General features: G+C 30.4%; 1 protein-coding gene across 1 annotated transcript; it reads right to left on the bottom strand.

The window, feature by feature from the left end:
* Positions 1-9647: 9647 nt before the first annotated feature.
* LOC132726392 (uncharacterized) lies at positions 9648-19306 on the bottom strand. The gene is made up of 5 exons (XM_060711709.1): positions 18860-19306; positions 15290-15471; positions 10846-10957; positions 10455-10560; positions 9648-10083 (listed from the first exon to the last, which is right to left on the bottom strand). The coding sequence occupies exons 1-5, from the start codon at positions 18998-19000 to the stop codon at positions 10058-10060; spliced, it is 567 nt and encodes a 188-aa protein (XP_060567692.1). The 5' UTR covers positions 19001-19306; the 3' UTR covers positions 9648-10057.
* Positions 19307-20611: the final 1305 nt, after the last annotated feature.

Here is a 20611-nt window from a genome sequence, read left to right on the forward strand (position 1 = left end):
TACGAACTGTTATTGTATTAAATGTTGTAAATACCAATATTGACCTTTAAGATAAACAGACCACTCCCATAAACACGAACATTCAGTAATTATTTATTGCATATGTTTCGGCTATGTGCCTTTAACAGTGCAAAACATAATCACTGAAGGGGAAACCGATAAATGACTTAATATTATAGAAATCGGAAACCAATATATTGGCTGTTGAATAGGAATTGTACTTAATGTATATATATATCAATATATATATATATATATATATATATATATATATATATATATATATATATATATATATATATATATATTGATATTTGATATGTTCATTCTGAAATGAATCGATCAATTTGCCTTAACTTGTTTAAGTGCAATCCATACGTTGAAGAAAGAGAAAGGCAGTTATTGCATATTACAAGTTTCTTTTTAAATCACACTTATTACGTAAGGAATATTTTTGAAAAAAAGGTTTTTTTTCTGAAAATTTTCCCAAATCCTTTTTTAGAACAAATCCCAAAATTTTTAAATTTAAAGTGGGGGTTAAAAGGAAACTTTGGAAAAACGGGACAACGAAGGGTGAAAATTTCACATTGAAAATTTTCCCCAATTTGGAACGCCCAAAAGATTTTTTGAATTTTCTTTTCCGAAAACGGTTTTGGAAAAATTGGTTGGCCAAAAAATTTTGGGGGAAAAATTTAATTTTAAACTTAATAATTTTTGCCAAATTTAAACTTTTTTCGTTTTTTTTTCCCCAAATGTAGGTTTTGACCATTTAAATCCTTTTTTTTTGTTTTACCGGGTTTTCACTTTGGGCGGGTGAAAATTTAATCTTTGGGAAGGAACATTTAAAATAATTTCGGGGAAATTGGGGTTTTTTTAAAAAATTTTATTTTTTTAAATTATTTTAAATTTTTGGTTTTTTTTTGAAAAATGATTTTTTAAAATTAAATTTCTTTTCTGTTATAAACTTTAATAAAAATAAATTTTTTTAAATAGAAAAATTAAATAATTTTTTTTGGGCAAATCTTTAAACATTTGAAACCAGTCTAAACTAAATTTTAAAATAATTTTAAAATTGTTAAAATTTTTCTTTTTTAGGTTTTTTACCGTTAAAAAAATAAATAAAATATTTAAAACTTCTTTCCCGTTATAAAGTCTTTTCCTGGAAAAATTTTTAAAAAAAACATTTTCGGGCCTTTACGTTTAAAAGCCGACCAAAAGGGAATTCCTTTTAAAATTCATAAAAACAATTTAACGAAATTGACGCCAAAACTTTGCGGGGTAAACGTTTTTCTTTTTCGAAAAATTTTTTTTAATTTTGCTTTTCGTTTTTGTCACTATGTTTACTGTATCTGAAACACTTCTGCCTTTATTTCCCCAAATCGTATATCGAGCTTTCATCATCTTACTGTCGTACTTTTCACCTTTGGGACCGCCGCAATTCGCCATCGCCCTGTTGCATTGTAACCATTGCTCCCCGTTGTCCCCATGTACTTTCCTTTGTTAAAAGGGGCGAAAATTGAAAAATGTGGAAAAAAACGTTGAACTTTCTTAAAAGGCTCATTTTTAAATTGATCCCTTTTATGGAAAAAGGAGTTTTTCTTAAAATCAAAAAGGGGAAACATAAAAAAAAATTTCATTTTTTTTTAATATTATTATTGGGTTTGAGAAAAAAAAAAATTGTTCTTTTGAATTCTTATTTATTTTCGAAGTTTTTTTAAAGTTTTTGGGGGTCGAGATAAATTTGGGAAAAAATATTTTGAATAAAAGATAAAATGTTGCCAAAAAAAATGTTGAAACTGATACTCTCTTTTAAAAATTAAAAAGCGAAAAAAAGTAAAATAGAATAATTACCAAAAAAAAAAAAAAGGTTTAAGTTAGAGCAAAGTAAAAAATTTTGCCTTGGGAAAAAAAAATAAATGTTTTTAATTTGGGGGCCCTTTGGAAATTCTGCCTTCGATGGGTAAAAAAATTTTTTTAGAGTTTAAGGGTATTTAAAAAAAATTTAAAATAATTTTTGGAAAATTGCAACTTTCGTAAAAAAAAACAGAGATTTTTTTGGGGTTAAATAAAATTAATTTTGGGAAAATTTCCGAAAATAAAATTTAAAAAGGATTTAAGAATTAAGAACCAAAAATTTTTCACCACGATGAAACTGCCAAAACTGTGCACGATCGGGTTTCATTTACGAAGAAAGCGGCCCTTGCGAAGCATTCCCTAGGGAAGTGGGTATAAGCTTTTAATTTTTTTTTCAGGAATTCTGACTGTTTGTCTAGGCATGAAAAAGGGTTTTCCCGTTTGGGGGGCGGGGGGAAACCAGGTTGGGACTCCCTTCTTTTTTAAAGGGGGGGTTCGGTTTTTTTCAAAAATCGGGTTTCGTACTATGCAGACGAATTAAAGACGTCTGCGTCAAGAAACCCAAGCTTTAAAAGGGGTAGGGCTCTGCCCCCACACGCCCAATGCGCCCAAGCACACATAACCCAACTGCGTTTCCCCCGCGGGCAACAAATTGGGGGCTTTGAAATTCTTCCCCCCCCAAATTAAAAAGTAAGACCATTAGGGGGTTTCTCTAATTAGGTTTTTAATTTTTGGGGCCAAAACTTTTGGGTTTAAAATCCCCCGTAGAGCTTAAAAAATTTGAAATAATTAAGTTCGTTTTCTTTTTTTTTAAATTTTTTTAAAAATGTGTGAAAATCCCTTTTTTTTAAAACCCATTGTTTCCATCACAAAACAGAAAAAATTTTCCCAAACTTTTTTTTCCCCCAAATAAGAAAATTCACACGAAAAAGGCAATGCCCTTGGAAATTTAAAAAAAACCAAGGGTTTTAAAAAGCATATTTTTGTAGCAAAAATTTAACGTTTTTTTTGGTGACATTTTTTTCAAAAATTTTAAAAAGGATCTTTCCGTGTCGATTGGTTGATGTCAAAAATTTCAGACCCCCTTCCTCCACCGTTGGGATAAAGCCCTCGTAAAGAAGTCGGGAAATTAATTCCGTGAGGAGGGATTTTTAAGCTAACTAACGGCAAAGGGTCGATTTTTTTACTCAGGTTTCCCGCTTTTTTGGCCTACGAAAAATGCACAAAGGGGAAAATGACGCCGGACCAGTAAACCCTTAAAAAGTCCCCCTGAAATTTTAAATAAAGTGCAGTGTGTTTTAAAATCAAACAAAAATAACAATTAAACCCTTAAAATTTTTTTTATTTGTATAAGGGATAAAATTTCCCCCTAATACTGTATACAAAAATTTTCCCTTTTTGTTTAAGTTTAACGGGGTAACATTGAAAAAAACAATTCGTCTTAAAATGCTTTGTTTTACATTTTTTTAAAAAAGTAAAAAAAGTTTGACAAATTTTAAAAGGTCCCCTATTTTTTAAATTTTTTTCCTGGGGTATATCGTGTATCAGATAACGTCTGCTAAAAGCAGAAATAAATTAAATATAATTTAATGGGCTTTAATAAAATTCATTTGTTTTTTGGGGAATTGATACTTTGATAAAGGGCCCAATCCCCTTTAAAAGGAAAGACCGATAATATTAGGCATTTTTTTTTGCTATGAAAATTGATTTTCTGAAAAACATTTTTTTTGGGGCGTAAATTCTACATAAATTTAAATTCTCAAAACGATAAAAAATTTGGGTTTTTAAAATTTGGAAAAAAAATATTAAAATTAAACGGAATTTAAGGAAAATGGAAAATGGCTAAAATGGAAAGTAAGTTCAAATTAAAAATTAAATAAAATAAAAACAGTTTGGGGAAAAATTTTGTTTAAATTTAAATTCCCCATTAATTTTTTTCATTTTTTGATATTCTAAATAATTTTTGATTATTTTACTTAGTGAACTCTTTAGGGTGCAACTATGCAATCTTTTCAGTCCCTTTTTTTAAAAACCCAATTTTAAAAAAGAAACTGTTTTTTTAAACAACTAGAAATTTCAACTTTTAGGGTTTTGAAACTTTTTTTTTTTGTTTTTACTAACCTATTATCTCAGACCCTTTAAAGAGAAATTTTAAATCTGTATTGATATATAACAGTTTGTTTTTCCCCCCTTAAAATTTATACAAATTAAATCCCCAATTTTTGGGATATAACAAAATAAAATTTTTTTTTTCACCTTTTTTGTTGGGAAAGGGGGTTTTAGCAAAAAACATGGATTTTTTAAACTTTGGGATTGGTTCTTTTTTTTTTAAGGTTTACAATTTTTGGAAAAGAAAAAGGGGAAGGGCACAAGTTTAACATAGTATTTTTTTTCCCGACTTCTGTTATAAAAAAAAAATGAAAGCGATTAGATAGTTTTTAAAAATATGAAAATATTTTTTTTACAGGGGGAACATCAAAAAAAACTTTCTGGGAAAAAGTCGTCGGGCCTAATTGGGAATGTTTTGAGAGAATTTTTTTAAAAACTCACCTTTTTTTTACCCAAAATTTTTTCTTTTATCATTTTTTACCAAACTATGTTAGGGCCTTATGTTACTTTATAAATTTTTTGGAAAATTTTCATTTATTTCCCATTTCTTTTAGTTCTTCCAAAGGTTTGAATTTTAAAAGCACAGTACTGTTGTCAGAAAGATATTATAAACACAGAACTACCTTCCCCCGGAACCAAAAATTCGTTTTTTTTTCCCCCTTGTCAAACCCGCGGATATCAGCAAACAGGTTTTGAGGTACTGTGTAATATGCCAAAGGGAAAATTTTTGCAAAGAAAAGGGGTGGAATGCCACAAAGCCCTTTTAAAGCTAAAAAGGACCCTTATGGCCCAAGGGTTTCACAGAAAGTTTTCCCCGGGGGGGAAAAAATTTAAATTATGCACACAACATCCAACAAAAATAACGGAGTTCCACTGTGAAAAATAAAACATTTTTTGTGCAGTCAGTTTCTTTTTTAAAAGAGAGTCATAAGTATTTTCAAAATACTTGGAAAAAGAAAATGGGTGGGAAAGGGATTTTTGCCAAAAGAAAAAAAATAGAAAAAACACATTCAACTCGTTTTAATCCGCTCCCCCCAAAATTTCTGTAAATGAAATAAACAGGGGGAAAAAATGTACAAGGGGAAAGCCTAAACGGTTTTAGATGCGAAATTTTAAATAATTGATCCAAGATGCTGAAAGCCCTTTTATCGTCAAAAAAAGATCCATAAAATGAAGGGGATTCTAGTGAAAATTTTACAAAAAAGACGTGATTCCGGAAAAAGGGAAATAAAAGAATTTAAAACAATTTTGGAAAAGGGTAACCCCAGAACGTATCTTTTTTAAAAAACTGCACTTGACGACGGGGAAAAATGCATCCTATTTAACGCGCTGTCCTAACGAATAAAAATTTTGGGGCATTTTTTGCCAGAAATGGGAATGGACCAAAAGGGGGATTTTTTAAAATTTTAAAATTTTTTTTTGAAAAATTGATGTTGTTTAAAAAATTTTTGGTAACGAAAACCCCCTTTTATCAAATGCGGGTAGAAAAAGTTTCCTGGCACTTCCCGGGGTCCCATTAATTACTTTAAAAAATCTTTTAAAAAAACACCTCTTTTAATAACCCAAAAGATGTGGTTTTTCGGGAAACACGAAAAACAAAAGGGAAAATTTGAAAAAAACCCAAAAACCCCTAAAATTTGCAGAGAAAAAAGAAACAAAATTAATTATGCTTTGGGAAAAGTTTCCCGGAAAGATGCAGATGCTTTTACCTCAGGTTTTCGACTAAAAACTTCAAACAAGAAATTCATTTAAATCATTATGTTTTTGAATTTTCTTACTCTGATAGGTTTTAAATTGGGAAAACCCCCCGGTGACAAGCAAAAACCCTTTTAAACACTGGATAAATGTGCCCCTTAAAGAAAGAAAGGTTTGTTTTAAACTGAAATTCCCAAAAGTGCAGATTTAAAACATGGTAAAAAAAATTCATTTGCCAGACAAACGTATCGAATTAAAACCCCGGGGAAATTAAAAATTTCAAAAAAAATACTTTTGGTTTTGCTAATTTCAAAAAAAACAAATTGCCCCCATGAAAAAAAAAAATAAATGGGAAAAGAATTGAAAAGGGACAATATTTATCTACAAAAAATTTTTTCCAAAAATTTTGCAAGGGGGTTGATGGAAAAAAGTTTCTTGTTTCATAAAAATTGGGAAAAGGGCGGTGGTGCATTGAAGTTAAAAAAATTAAATGGACAGAACTTTGGGGGCCGAGGAAAAAAAAACATTATGGATATTGAGGGTTTTTAGAAAGCAGTAAAAGCAAATTTTTGCTTTAAAAAAAGTTTTCTATACCAGGTCTGAAGAATCCAAAAATGAAAAAGTTTGTCCGAAATGGAAAAAAAAAATGGGTTTGTGGGGAATTTTGAAGAAAAAACATCTTTTAGTAACGGGTCTTCTTGGGTTTGTCTAGTTTTTAAGATTTTTCCCGGTGGAAAAACAAGTTTTCTCTCAAAGGAAAGGAAAAATTTTGTAACAAGTATCTATCCACGGGCAATGCGTCGTGTGAAATTTTTCAAACTTTTTAATAAAACAATTTGGAAAAAAACCCATTTTTAAAAAACCAAACCTTTTTAAGGATACAACAATTCCCGTTATTTTTGTAAAAAGACTCAAATTTTTGGGAAAAAAAAGTTTTTTTTAAAAAACGAAGTAATATTTTTCCTTAAACGTTAGCCTTTTTAAAAATTTTTTGGAAAATTTTTCAACAAAAAAAAGGTTTAAAAAAACAAAATATAAAAATTTTTAAAATCGTAAAAAAAGTTTTTTGAATTATTTAAACCTTTCCCTCCAAAAAAGACCCTTTTTTAATCTTTTTTGGATAACGTTGGAAAATTTTAAAATTTTCGTTTTTAAGAAACTAACCCAAAAAAAAAACTTGAAAAAAACCCCTTTAAAAAAGAAAGGGTTCCGCCTCCTTTTTTGGGCGGGAAGTTTTTAAAATGTTTAATGGTTAAACGAGTTTTTTAAAAATTAATTTTGGGAATTTAAAAGGAAAAAAAAATCAAAATTGGTTAAAAAATTTATGTATGAAAAAAATTTAATTTTTTTTTTTTTTTTCCAAATTTTTTTAAGGCTAAAAACCGGGGAAAAAAACCGTTTAAAAATAAAAAATTTGATTTACAAAAATTTTAAATTCGTTTTCGTTTTTGTAACCATGGGAAAATTTTTGGCTTTATATTTAAAATTTTTAAAATTTAATGATAAAAAAATTTAAAAATTTCATTACTTTAAAAAATTTAAAATTTTTATAAAAATAAAACCCTTTTGTTTTTTTTAAAATTTTACAAACATTTTAAAAATTTAAAAATTTTTTTTTGGGAAAAAAAGGGGGGAGGGAAATTTTAGCCCCCTTTTTTAATTTATTTTTTTATTTTAAAAGGGAAAAAGTTTTAAAAAAACTGAAAATGTTTTTAAAAAAAAAGAAATTAATGTTTAAAACAAAAGCATGGTTTTATTCTTAAAAAAGAAGTTTTTCCTTTTTACTGAGGAAAAACCTTGAAAAAAAAAATAATTTTTTTTTTTTAAAAAAATTCTGATTGATTAGAAAAGATTGATGAGACATTCAACCTTTCATTTAACAAACAACGGAGAACAAACTACAACAACATATATTTGAGGACGTACCATATTTATTAACATGTCATTCCCTGAGTCAGTTTTGAAATACAAATAATGGAAAGAAATATTGCACCTGTGTTTGAGGAAAATAAAAAAGAAAACACAATAATACCCAATTTACTCTTAAAAAACAACAACAACAAATAAAAGCAAATTCAGACTGTCGACTAGTTTTTATGTTTTTTTACTTCGTTATTTTTCTTTTTTTTCTTAAGACTAGCATTGAATGATGACGACACAATGAAAAAAAATATACTGAATGTTCTTGGTATGATTGATTTTAGGTGAGATAAATGAAAAATTATTTAGCGAATGTTTGTTTAAATAAATATATTTTAAACCAATCATTCAAATCTCATGCATCCGTAGAATGACATTTCTCCTTTCACGACGAAGTATTTAATAAGTTTTACAATCCTGATTTTGCAGAAATGCACGGATTTCATCCTTGTACAGTAATGATTTCATGTATCCTGAACTACATGGGTGCATCGCAATCTCTTTAAATCTGCGCCTTATTAACGATACGCATTAGGATCTGACGGGCACCAATAGGACGTCACCTTCTTGTGACCTTTCAAACAGCCATTCATCGGCGAGTTTTTTACAATTTTGAAAGCGATGAGGTGTCAAATTTTAACCTCTGGAAAACCAATAATGAGTGTGTTAATGTTCACGACAAACATGGCGTTGTCCATATAGACGGCAAATAAACTGGCAAAAACAATCTTGCCTGTTAAAAATTGAGTCTATTATTTTTTGTTTACTTCTTTCAAATTACTTCTTTAACAAAAAATCAACAATTTGTTATACTTCCACGTACAGCGATATGTTGATACGTCGTCTAATGCCTATCTGTAAAGGACGGTTTGATTGCATCGCTATAAATAGCTTTCTCAGGAAATCCGAATCACCATGAAAGTTGGCAATCAGATCTATATGCACGATATAATTGAAGTGGATCTGAACTTTAGATGAATTGAAGTACACCGTTAAGTCATATTTTGAGACTACGTTTACATTCAATGGAATTACCCTGATTTAGACACATTATTAATTGAATTGATGCAGCTTGGATACAAAGGGTTAGATACTGGGAATCCAACTGATAAAGTAGGATTAACGCAGAAAGATAGAGAATCCTTTTAAGTTCAGAAAGATTGGTAGCTGCCATCGCAAACGTCATGTGCTGGAATTTCTTCAAACTGAAATTCTTGAATACTCGTTTCTATTTGACTAGTTGTGGGATTACATGCCAGGAAAACATCTAAAAAGAACAACAACAAAAACAGTATTATAAGCCACAACAATTCATACTTTAAAATATGTCTCTGTAATTTGGAAAAGAATGCAAATATTCCAATTCAAGTTCTTAAGAAAATGTAACTGTTTGGCATTTGTTAACAATGTTATATACGTAAAAAGTTAGTTTCCGAGTGGGTTACTAATTTATATAAGAATACTTTTGTATTGCAATATCTAAACATTATTTGCATTTAACATTTTAAATCATCTCACCCTTGTGCTTGAAAAAGTATCTTGCTACCTATCCGTGACTACATCAAAGCCAAATGGAGGTTTTTCCTGGAATTTAAAACAAAGCAACAATGAATGAACCCCTTACTCTACCCATTTTTAGTCGAAATCAAAAAAATTTGTAAGAAAATGATTCTGGGCGTGCTCTTTGATGATTTCCATATAAACATGTCCCAAATTGTTAAAAAAACAACCCTTTAAAAATAATTGGACGTATTCTTTATATATTCCAATGTAACACATTTACCAAGGTGCCGTAGGAACAAATTTATGTTGAAATCTTTCAAAAGGGCTTTATGAAGAATGTTGAGTAACGCGAGATCCGTTTAGAACAATATAAACATACTTGTGAAGTAAAAATCAGATTTATTGTTCATGAGTTTATTCACAAGACAGTACAAAAACTTGTATAAACCCTTGCACCGAGTAAAGCAGTGTTTGATATTTGATACTCAAAAGATTGTTAATAATAATGACACTAACAAATCGGGTAAAAAGGTTACTGGTATATTTATAAGTTTTCACTCAAGACTAGACACCCTAGCTAGCACTTATAACTTGAAACCTGCTGAATTTAAAGATTCTAAAATACTTACGTCTAATATAACATTATTTAAATCATCTATTGCAATGTAGCGTTCCTTTTCGTTTTTGCAAAGTGTGGCTTTGAATTTAACGCTTCCACAACGGTCCATGCCACTTTGCATTATTTTACAAATTATTTCTGTAACATAAAAGTCAAGTTATAAGTAAAATAGAAACAGAAGTTTCAAGGGGCAAGCTTCAGTTAAAAAAATTAAAAGCAACAATATTTTGTTTGTGACTATATATCAATGAAAAACTTACTTGTTCTGGCATCGCCTGCCTTTGTCATAACACTTGCAGTGACAGAGCTATTACGTATATCGAGGTAAAGTTGTGTCCCCGGAACTTTATAAAAGTTTTAAGACTTGTTTTTCTGGTCAACACCTGAAATTTTACAGCAGTCATAAAAATGTAATTTTGGCTTTGTTTTATAAATAAAGGTTAGACATGTAGTCTTGTGTCATGGAGTCTTGTGTAAAACAATGACAGGTAGGAGTGAGATATTTTGATCTTTTTATTGTTTCCTATGTACATACACGACAAACCAGATCTGCAGTTATTACCTTTTGATAATTATTTTCCTGCCTCTTTTCTAGAATTTAAATAAAAAAGCAGTCAATTTGTTCTCTCAAACAAAAATAATGACAACATTTATTATAGCTTTAATTTATTTCACGTTAAACTTAAATCATGTCTTGAATTCTGTGCATGGTAATACGGAAAACGTTATATAAGAATGCTGTAGAATTATTTACCTGTGTAAGAAACATGCTTCTGTGGGTTGTCAGCGGACAGACCTGCACTGGTGTCAAACCATTTCCATTTTTTCTTGGAACCAAACTTTGTAACCCTGCGTAAAACCTAACAAGTGACAACAAAGAAAGTATTTTAATTCGAGTTAGTTTTTTTATTTGTTTGGTTTTCTTTAATTTTATGTAATGAAGTCTGCAGAAAATGTATGCATTATAGACAAACACCTTTGACGATAGAAAATGCATTTTTCAAAACTAAGTGTGTGTGATACACTAATGCAGCAAGGCCTTGAGTAGATGCTCGCAAGCGGGAAAGCAGTAAAAAATTAATTCTAATTTGAAAAACTACCGTGGAATGAAAAGTTTGAATGTAATATGCAAAATTAATTGTTACCAGATTTAACCTAGTTCCATCGACCTTGACCTTTTCAAACAATCTCAATACCTCTGTATGGTTGCGATCAGGCAGAAAGGTAGAATCAATCCATGCAACTTCATCATTGTTGCTACAACCAAATGGAATAACTAGAAGTTGATTAGTTGTGAAGTTGCATCCATGTCAGATTAATTTCAATAAACTTTGATTTACACTGAATGTATGATACACAAGTAAGAAAGCATTATAAAAGTTTCATGTACGTAAAAGTTTGTAATGAATAACATCAAATATCGTTGATGTCTTGTCTTATTGAAATCACAATTTGTTATAATTAAAACGTTTTTATAAGACTTGATGAATCAGCCGGGCTGATGAGAATCATATTTTATAGAATTTGATATCATATTTTATAAAAAACAAGAGCCACCGCCGGGCGGGGGCAACGCTCGACTTTTTACTTTTTCTAAACGCAAACATAGAAACATATATTGACGTTTCCTTTTTATAAATTTAGTTGGTCTGTCTTGTCACATTAGTTTTGTTATGCAATTTCTTAAAATAGCAACATGACGCAATTTCTAAAAATCGAAAAAATGTCGCAATTTCTAAAAATAAAAAGAAATGAAATAATTTCTAAAAATAAAAAAATGAAGCAATTTCTAAAAATAGCAACAATGATGCAATTTCTAAAAATAGAAAAATTGATGCAATTTCTAAAAACAACAACAATGACGCAATTTCTAAAAATAGCAACAATGACGCAATTTCTAAAAATAGAAAAAAATGACGCAATTTCTAAAAATAGAAAAAATGACGCAATTTCTAAAAATAGCAACAATGACGCAATTTCTTAAAATAGAAACAATGACGCAATTTCTAAAAATAGGAAAAATGACGCAATTTCTAAAAATAGAAAAAATGACGCAATTTCTAAAATAGAAAAAAAATGACGCAATTTCTAAAAAATAAAAAAATGACGCAATTTCTAACAAGAGGGCCATGATGGCCCTGAGGTCGCTCACCTGTATATAGGCCCCACCAACCCCCCCCCCCCAAACGTTGCAGGGCCAATTTAACCCAAGGGCTTTTATTTGCACAAACTTGGTAGACACCCATAAGAAGATGTTTCATGCTAAACATCTAAGCTCTAGCTCATTGGGCTTTTTAAAAGAAGATTTTCTTTAAGTTTTTACTATACACATATAGTTAAAAACAATGACACCCCTGGGGCTGGGCCAGTTTTGACCCCAGGGCTTTTATTTGAACAAACTTTGTAGACACTTACTAGAAGATGTTTCATGCTTAATATCTAAACTCTAGCTATTTGGGTTTTTCCAAAGATTTTAAGTTTTTGCTATACACATATAAAGAAAATCAATGACCCCCGGGGCGGGGCCAATTTTGACCCCTGGTCTTTTACTTGAACAAACTTGGTAGACACCTATTAGAACATGTTTCATGCTAAATATCTTAGCCATAGCTCTTTGAGTTCTTTAAAAGAAGATTTTTTAAGTTTTTACTATATGCATATAGGGAAAATCAATGACCCCCCAGGGCGGGGCCAATTTTGACCCCAGGGCTTTTATTTGGACAAACTTGGTAGACACTTATTAGAACATGTTTCATGCTAAATATCTTAGCTCTAACTCTTTTGGTTCTTTAAAAGAAGATTTTTTAAGTTTTTACTATATGCACATAGGGAAAATCAATGACCCCTGGGGCGGGGCCAATTTTGACCCCAGGGCTTTTATTTGAACAAACTTGGAGGACACTCACTAGAACATGTTTCATGCTCAATATCTTAGCCATAGCTCTTTGAGTTCTTTAAAAGAAGATTTTTTAAGTTTTTACTATATGCATATAGGAAAATCAATGACCCCCCGGGGCGGGGCCAATTTTGACCCCAGGGCTTTTATTTGAACAAACTTGGTAGACACCCATTAGAACATGTTTCATGCTAAATATCTTAGCTCTAGCTCTTTCGGTTCTTTAAAAGAAGATTTTTTAAGTTTTTACTATATGCATATAGGAAAATAAATGACCCCCCGGGGCTGGGCCAATTTTGACCCCAGGGCTTTTATTTGAACAAACTTGGTAGACACTCACTAGAAGATGTTTCATGCCAAATATCTAAGCTCTAGCTCTTATGTTTTTTTAAAAGAAGATATTTAAAGTTTTTTCTTTCGGTTGCCATGGCAACCAGAGTTCTGCATGGAATTAAATTCTTTGAACAAGTTTTAAAGGTGACCACCAAAGGAACATTCCTGTGAAGTTTGGATGAAATTGGCTTAGTGGTTTATGAGGAGATGTCATTTAAAGTAAAAGTTTACGGACGGACGGACGACGGACGGACGACGGACGGACGACGGACGAAAAGCGATCACAAAAGCTCACCCTGTCACTTTGTGACAGGTGAGCTAAAAATAGCAAAAAAATGACGCAATTTATAAAAAATAGAAAAAAAAATGACGCAATTTCTAAAAATAGAAAAAAAATGACGCAATTTCTAAAAAATAAAAAAAATGACGTAATTTCTAAAAATAGCAAAAAAAATGACGCAATTTATAAAAATAGAAAAAAAATGACACAATTTCTAAAAATAGAAAAAAAATGATGCAATTTCTAAACAAAAAAACAATGACGCAATTTCTAAAAATAGAAAAAAGACGCAATTTCTAAAAATAGAAACAATGACGCAATTTCTAAAAATAGAAAAAAAATGATGCAATTTCTAAAATTAGAAAAAAATGACGCAATTTCTAAAAATAGCAACAATGACGCAATTTCTAAAAATAGAAAAACATGACGCAATTTCTAAAAATAGAAAAAATGACGCAATTTCTTAAAATAGAAACAATGACGCAATTTCTAAAAAATAGAACAAAAATGACGCAATTTCTAAAAATAGAAAAAATGACGCAATTTATATACATGCATATACTATACATACACACACACCAATAAATGCACAATCTGAGAAAATTAGTAATATAACCTTCAAGGTCAAGGTCATTAAAGAGCCCAAGCAAATTTGGGTTTGATAAACAACAAGGTCTGGTCCTTAAGAATGTTCTGATATAATATGAAGTTTATCCCTTCCAAAATAGCAAAGTTTCAGTCAGTTACTGCCAAAACAATGAAAATTTCAATAATTTGACCTTCAAAGGCAATGTCAATAATGAGTGAAGGTCAAGGTCTTTCGGAATATTTTTAACAGTTATTTTTGAAGATTATTATGTTCAAGTTTGAAGACAATCCATTCAAAAATAACAAAGTTACAGCCAATAATAACCAAAAAAATGAAAATTTCAATAATTTGACCTTCAAAGTCAAGGTCATTGATGAGTGAATGTCAAGGTCTGACTGATTATTTTTAAGGGATATACTTGAAGATTATTATGTTCAAGTTTGAAGACAATCCATTCAAAAATAACAAAGTAACAGCCAATAACAGCATGAACAAGCAAAACTTTGACTTTTAACCTTGAAGGTCAAGGTCATTTATGGATGAAGGTCAAGGTTAGTGTGGTCTACTGAAAGGTCTTGTCCCAAGGGTTGTTGTGGCCAAGTATGAAGACAATACACCAAGAAATAAAAAAGTTATGATCCAGGTACAAGTTTTCGGACGGCAACGGCAACGGCAACGGGTACGGCAACGGCAACGGCAACGCCGACCTGACTATAACAATACCTCTACTTTTTTTTCAAAAAAAAAAAGTCGAGCTAATGATATCATATTTTATAAAATTAAATGTACAATGAAATTATTCATTGTTTTAAAGTGACATTATACTCATTTTTTTCATTGTCAAATTGACTTTAATTAACTATATATTTCAATAAACTGGTTGTTATAATGGTGATTGACCAACACATGATATTTGAAAATGTTCAGGTTAAAAACTAAATCTGCCTAAATATATAAAAAAGACTGCCCCACTCTTTTTATAAATTGAAAGTTACAGATACTTTCCGACGGATAAATACACATTTCACAGGGCCAGGTGAGTTATTTATCATTCATGTGAAGTAAATTATAAAATTGAAAGGAATTATGAGAAAATATTAACCTATTTTGACTTTCACCTGTTCACTCTATATCTAACGGTGGATGGGCATAATGTCACTTTAAGAGAACATAAATGATCCCCATCCCCCAGCTTCTTCGCTGACTAAAATTTAAGCGCATGATTTGCAATCGCTTCTAACAAGTCATTTAAAACATCGTATAGCAATTACCACTCTACAACACCAATAACAACAGCAATATCAATTGTTCGATGAATAAATGTAAACTCTCTAGAGAACCGACCTTCAGCAACAATCAAAATCTGTGTCCTTCAAGACTGTGCTTCTTTGCAGCGGTTTTACTGTACTCGTTATTTATTGTCCCAAGTGAATAATTATTAACTTTAAACATTTATTATTCTTTAAAAAAAGGGAAAAACAATCATCTGACCATATACTCAGCCTAGAAGCTAGTCCATCTTTTCTAATATTGACAAGAAAGTGCCGATATGTGAAGGTCTTGCTCCCTTTCTGTGGTTTCCTTACGACGGTCAATAATTCTGCTCCAATGTCATAACTTAAAGTCTTCCCCGCACATTTATATTGGATATGTATTTGTGTCTTTGGATTCGACTAAAATAAAGATAAAACGATTATTTCTTTCTTCTTTAAAGTATTATAACATAATAATTATAGACTTATTTGTCGGATAGACAAAAATAGAGAATATATAGATTTTATTTATTATTCGTGACCTTTGTACGGGCTCACTTTTAGAGGAAATTGACGCTTCCGGCCCGGCGGCATTTGGCTTCAAACTTACGATAAATCTCTTGAGTTTGTTCAAAGTTATTGATCCCTGTGAGAAAACTGGTCACTGTTTCAGCAAGCAGGCATTTATATAACATATCAAAAATAAGCTTTATTAAGAGGAAATAATGTACAAAATTAAGGATACGATATTACACGCGTATTTTACCCACTTCCTATACCTTTTTGTAATAGATACAAGGAATTTTGTGTTTTTCTTAACGCCAACACATTTTCCATGTTGTATAGATTTTCTGTCAAAAACGTGTGCTGCACGTGAAAACACTTGTTTTAAGTGGCCATGATCTAGGCTGCAATTCACCTTATATTTCCTTATCTAAAGACTTAAATATACGCATTTAAAATCGGAATACTTAGATCATTTTATGTAAGTGTACTTCTTATGTGCTTCATATTTCGGTTTTCTACGTTTCTGAAATATTTGGGCATCCCAAAAAAAATATTTTCTCATACTTAAACCATCAGGGGTAAAAACACGTTTTTTTTAATAAAGTATTACAAAGAAGTTACATTTTACGTGGGCTTCAAAAAAAGGTAATTTATAGACAAATCTTGGCTATTTCACTTTTTTTTCTTTTTTTCTTGTCAAATATACGAATATATTTTGTATTTCTTTATGTTAACAATAACATTGAAGAAATCAAATTTAAATAAAAAAAAACATACTAATGTATCCCGTTATTGAAATGATTTTTTAATCCCTTTACAAAACCGATTTCAATATCTTAACGCGGAACTTTAAAACATCGTCGGTTACTGAATATCAGACATTTTGTTTTACTCATGCGGGAAATTTTAACTGTCATGCAGGGTACCAGATGAGTCGCGTGCTGTACAATGGCATGCTTATAATGACGTAATTTCGCGTGTAATTTCATACGCTATTGTAAGAAAATAGTTACGGGTGTAGTGACATAAATTTAATCGTTAACTGTTTTATTAAGGTAACGAATTTGAAATATGGTGGAACATGGTAGAATATGCAAGAAAAAAGATATTTTATGATATTTTTCGGTTCGGATCGGAATATCCGTCCCTCGGGACGGCGAGGGACGGATATTCCTATCTGACAGACATTATTAGTGCGTACATACTAGATCATCGGTTACCACGGTATTATATTCCGTATATACCAGATAATGGGTATGTACAGATTATATACCAACCGACGATGTAAATCTATATGACTTGAAAGATTTATTGTGAACTCTAATAATTAATTAAGAAACTATTAAAGATTGATTCAATCAATGCTCGTATACCAATACTTTTCTTTTAGAATTGAAGGACTGCCTACGAAATAAGCGTGGAGTTGAATTGGATATTTCAAACATGAAAAGAATACTGTTTCTCGTATTTTGTAATAGATGCAGTCGTGAATTTCGTAACGTTATAAGCAAGAGAAAATTGTCACAATTAGTTAGATATAAATGTGTTTTTGATATACGTAACAGAAAAATTAGAAAGTCTAAAATATAAAGCTTGGCTAGATAGAGATTTAGAAAGTTTGTAGCGAAATATTATTTTTTAAAAATCCCTTGATGATGAGTAATGTTTTGATATCAGACTGTTGATATCGAACATAAAGATTTTTAAAATAAATGAAAACTAAAATGTGAACATACATATAGGCTTTTATACATACACTGCTTTTTTCATCTAACTATATATATGTCGTACATGCTAATATATTAAAACGTGATAAATGTTCCTTGTGCAGTGTTGAAATAGATAACATGATAATATTTCAAAAATAACAAACTCCATATTTTCGAAGCATTGAAAGCACTACCGAAAATGTTGAAAATATAGAGTTTGAAATTTCTTAAATATCATGCTAATATATGTTTTAATCAATTATAGATATATAAGTACAAGAGTCTATAGAAAGTTATCAATCTCGTTTCATCATCTTATATAATTAATTTTAATAGCCTGAACTTATGATAATTTGAATGTTCGTCCTTGTTATTTATATGATCTAAATATAGCTGCAATCTCATTGGTCAACAGAATGTTTATATATAGAATCATATTCATGGGGTGTACATGTAGTATCATATTCACTGGCTGACTTGGATATTCCCACTCTAAAAATAGATTGAGAACATATATTGCATACTGTTAATTACGCGTGTTTATTAAAAAAAAGATACGTGTTGCGTTTTGTTCTTTATGGCATATTTCTCGACTTTACTATTATAGTTAAAAGGTACAACGCAATGATGAGTATAAATTTGAATTACTTTTGTATGAGTAACGTTCGCGCCTTATCTCCGCGTTTCAACGAAACAGGCAAAAGTTGTACATGTATAAGGTTGTACTTTCTTTCATATTATATGTATATTTTATTGTATATGTGACTGATGCCTCTAAGAGGCCTAGCATTTTCAATAAACTGTTCAAACTGATTTTTTTTAATCTTATAACCTTTTCATATAATAAAACAATTATTGACTAGTGTGCTATTGCATATATGATGTGATTTTCACCGGCAGGAGATCATATTGGCCTCGGCTATCGCCTCGGTCAATATGATGTGAGATTCACATCATATTCAAAGGCATACTAGTCAATAATTGTATAATACTTCATACAATTTTGTTTTCTATAAACACTTTTCAAGTGGAATATTGGATTTATCACCGACCCTATTATACATATGACGGGGACAATAAACGGAGTTACCTCTTGGGGCAGAAATGTCACTTCATGTGTCCTTCCGCAGCCAATCATGATAATTACATCTTTTTTTTCACAAATATAATATTTAACAGATTTATGAACAATTATATCAAATAGTATTGGTGAGTCAACGTCTATCTCTACTCTTACCACGCAAAATATTTTAAATGCACATGCCGTTTTCCCAAACGGGGGACGAAACCATTCATCACTTAAAAAAATTTCGAAAAAAATCCATACGTACACGTATGTATATGCTGACTAAATAGCAAGCAAAGTTAACTTTAATAAATAACAAGATATTTTGTCCAGATGCATAGACATGGTTACATGATACAATGCAATTCATGTTGGATTAACATAATACATATTTCTTTTAATTTTAAATGTACATTTCATGTGGACTTTTCTTGCGACATTTTAAACAAATCCAATTTTAAATATATACAGATCTATGAAACAGTAACATCTTTTATTCGTAAAATTGAAAATATAATATTGTTACCCTTAATATTCCTATATGATGCAAGACAGACGATTTCCATGGTTTTCCATTAGGTGAAATCCTGTCATAGGAATCCGGTGTTCCCTTTGGCGCTGTTGTCAGTAGATTAACTCGTTGTTCCATCAGATATATATATGTCATTTTTTATATCTGTAGAAAAGGTCTAATTGTATTAATTTTATACAGCAACTTATATTTTGATCGAATGAACCAAAGATTATTCTGTTCATTGTGAATCAAGTTGTAACGTCCAATGTGGAATGCTTCAGTTTAATAATACTTTTTATAACATTTTTTGGTGAATTTACTTGTTTTGTTTTAAATATCAAATCGTCTGCCTTGATTGAAAATACTGATGATTTCTAAATTAAATGTTTAATTTTTATTTAATTCTAAATATGTTAAACAGAATGAAAATGGTACTCATTTATGATTAATTTACTAAGATAAGTATAGTAGGTAGTACACTGTATTAGCGGCGAGACAGGGGTAGAGCAAAGCGTTTAAATACTTCTTTACTGTTTTATTTCTCCTTTTTTTAAAAACGAAGAAAGCATATCAGACTTCAACAAAAATAGAGGTATAAAGTGTATTGATTCTAATCTCTATCAAAAATTGAGTTTTTATTGTACTTGAAACATTGACAAAATATTAACCTTAAATTTTATATATTGATCCTATTCACAGTGTAAGTTAACCAGTCAGTATTCATCATACATACCGTAACACTGAAAAGTCTCAGTCGAGAATGAAAATCGTTAAACTACAGATAGAATATATGTTAATCACAATATGGAAGTTATTTTTAAATAGAAAAGTAAAACCAGGACCAGTTACTCATCGACTGAAACCAGAAACAGGAAGATAAAAAACGCGTATCAGATTTTATTTATGCACTTACTATTATATACGGAAGCCCATAAGTGCCATTTTGTCTTAGGACTTTTGTCTTATGACTAATGACTTATGTATTATGACTTTTGTCTTATGTATTATGACTTGACAAAAAGGCGGCAAAAAGGCAAGTTTCATCACATGCGCCCATTATAGGATTACAACCAATTATTATTTTCATTGACTCGTTTTGACTCATTTTGTAAAAATATAATTTTAAGAGAAGAATTTACGTGGTTACACCGGTTTAATTTCTATAAATAAAACTTTATTATATTTCGTTTATTCATCATTTTACAACTTAACAAATCTTATAAGTGTGCATTTAAAATATCTTGAAGTGTGAGTCAATATTGCCATATCATGCTGGAATTTTCAATTACTAAAGGTGAATGACATGGTATGAAATTTCATTTATTTGATTTCATAACAAACACAAATTTAACACAGATGCCATATAAAAGTGATTGTGCGTAATAAGTAAATGTCGCAAAATTATAACATCTAAATCAACGTATGCCTCCGTTTAATAACAACGCGGCAGTTTAATCTCATCGCCGATCATGACCAATACGATGAGCTACGGTTTTATTAATGCCTAAAGAACAGCATATGACTGCAGTTTTTTCTGATGTCTAACAAGCACACGCCTGAAGTGCCAACAATCTTTCTTAACATATTTATAAATAACATCAACGTTATCTCACTTAAATGTAGTAGTAGCTATACGGAAATGTGATAGAAGCTATACGGAGTGAAATGAACCGCCACATAAGAAGTTTTGGTACAGTGCAACAAATCATCTCCTACGAATATGCGAACAGTGTCTCTTAATTGCATTTATTGAAAATTTCAGCA

The sequence above is a fragment of the Ruditapes philippinarum genome, unplaced genomic scaffold, assembly GCF_026571515.1.
Source record: "Ruditapes philippinarum isolate M1 unplaced genomic scaffold, ASM2657151v2 ctg11123_1_1_1_1, whole genome shotgun sequence".
NCBI lineage: Eukaryota > Metazoa > Mollusca > Bivalvia > Venerida > Veneridae > Ruditapes > Ruditapes philippinarum.

What these genes read in the sequence shown, in the direction of transcription:
- LOC132726392 (XM_060711709.1), bottom strand. Translation starts at nt 19,000, where the DNA reads ATGACATATATATATCTGATGGAACAACGAGTTAATCTACTGACAACA. An exon ending in GCTTCTAGGCTGAGTATATG is followed by an intron (nt 10,958 to 15,289) that starts GTCAGATGATTG and finishes ATTTGGTTGTAG; the next exon opens with CAACAATGATGAAGTTGCAT. An exon ending in ATGGAACTAGGTTAAATCTG is followed by an intron (nt 10,561 to 10,845) that starts GTAACAATTAAT and finishes GTCACTTGTTAG; the next exon opens with GTTTTACGCAGGGTTACAAA.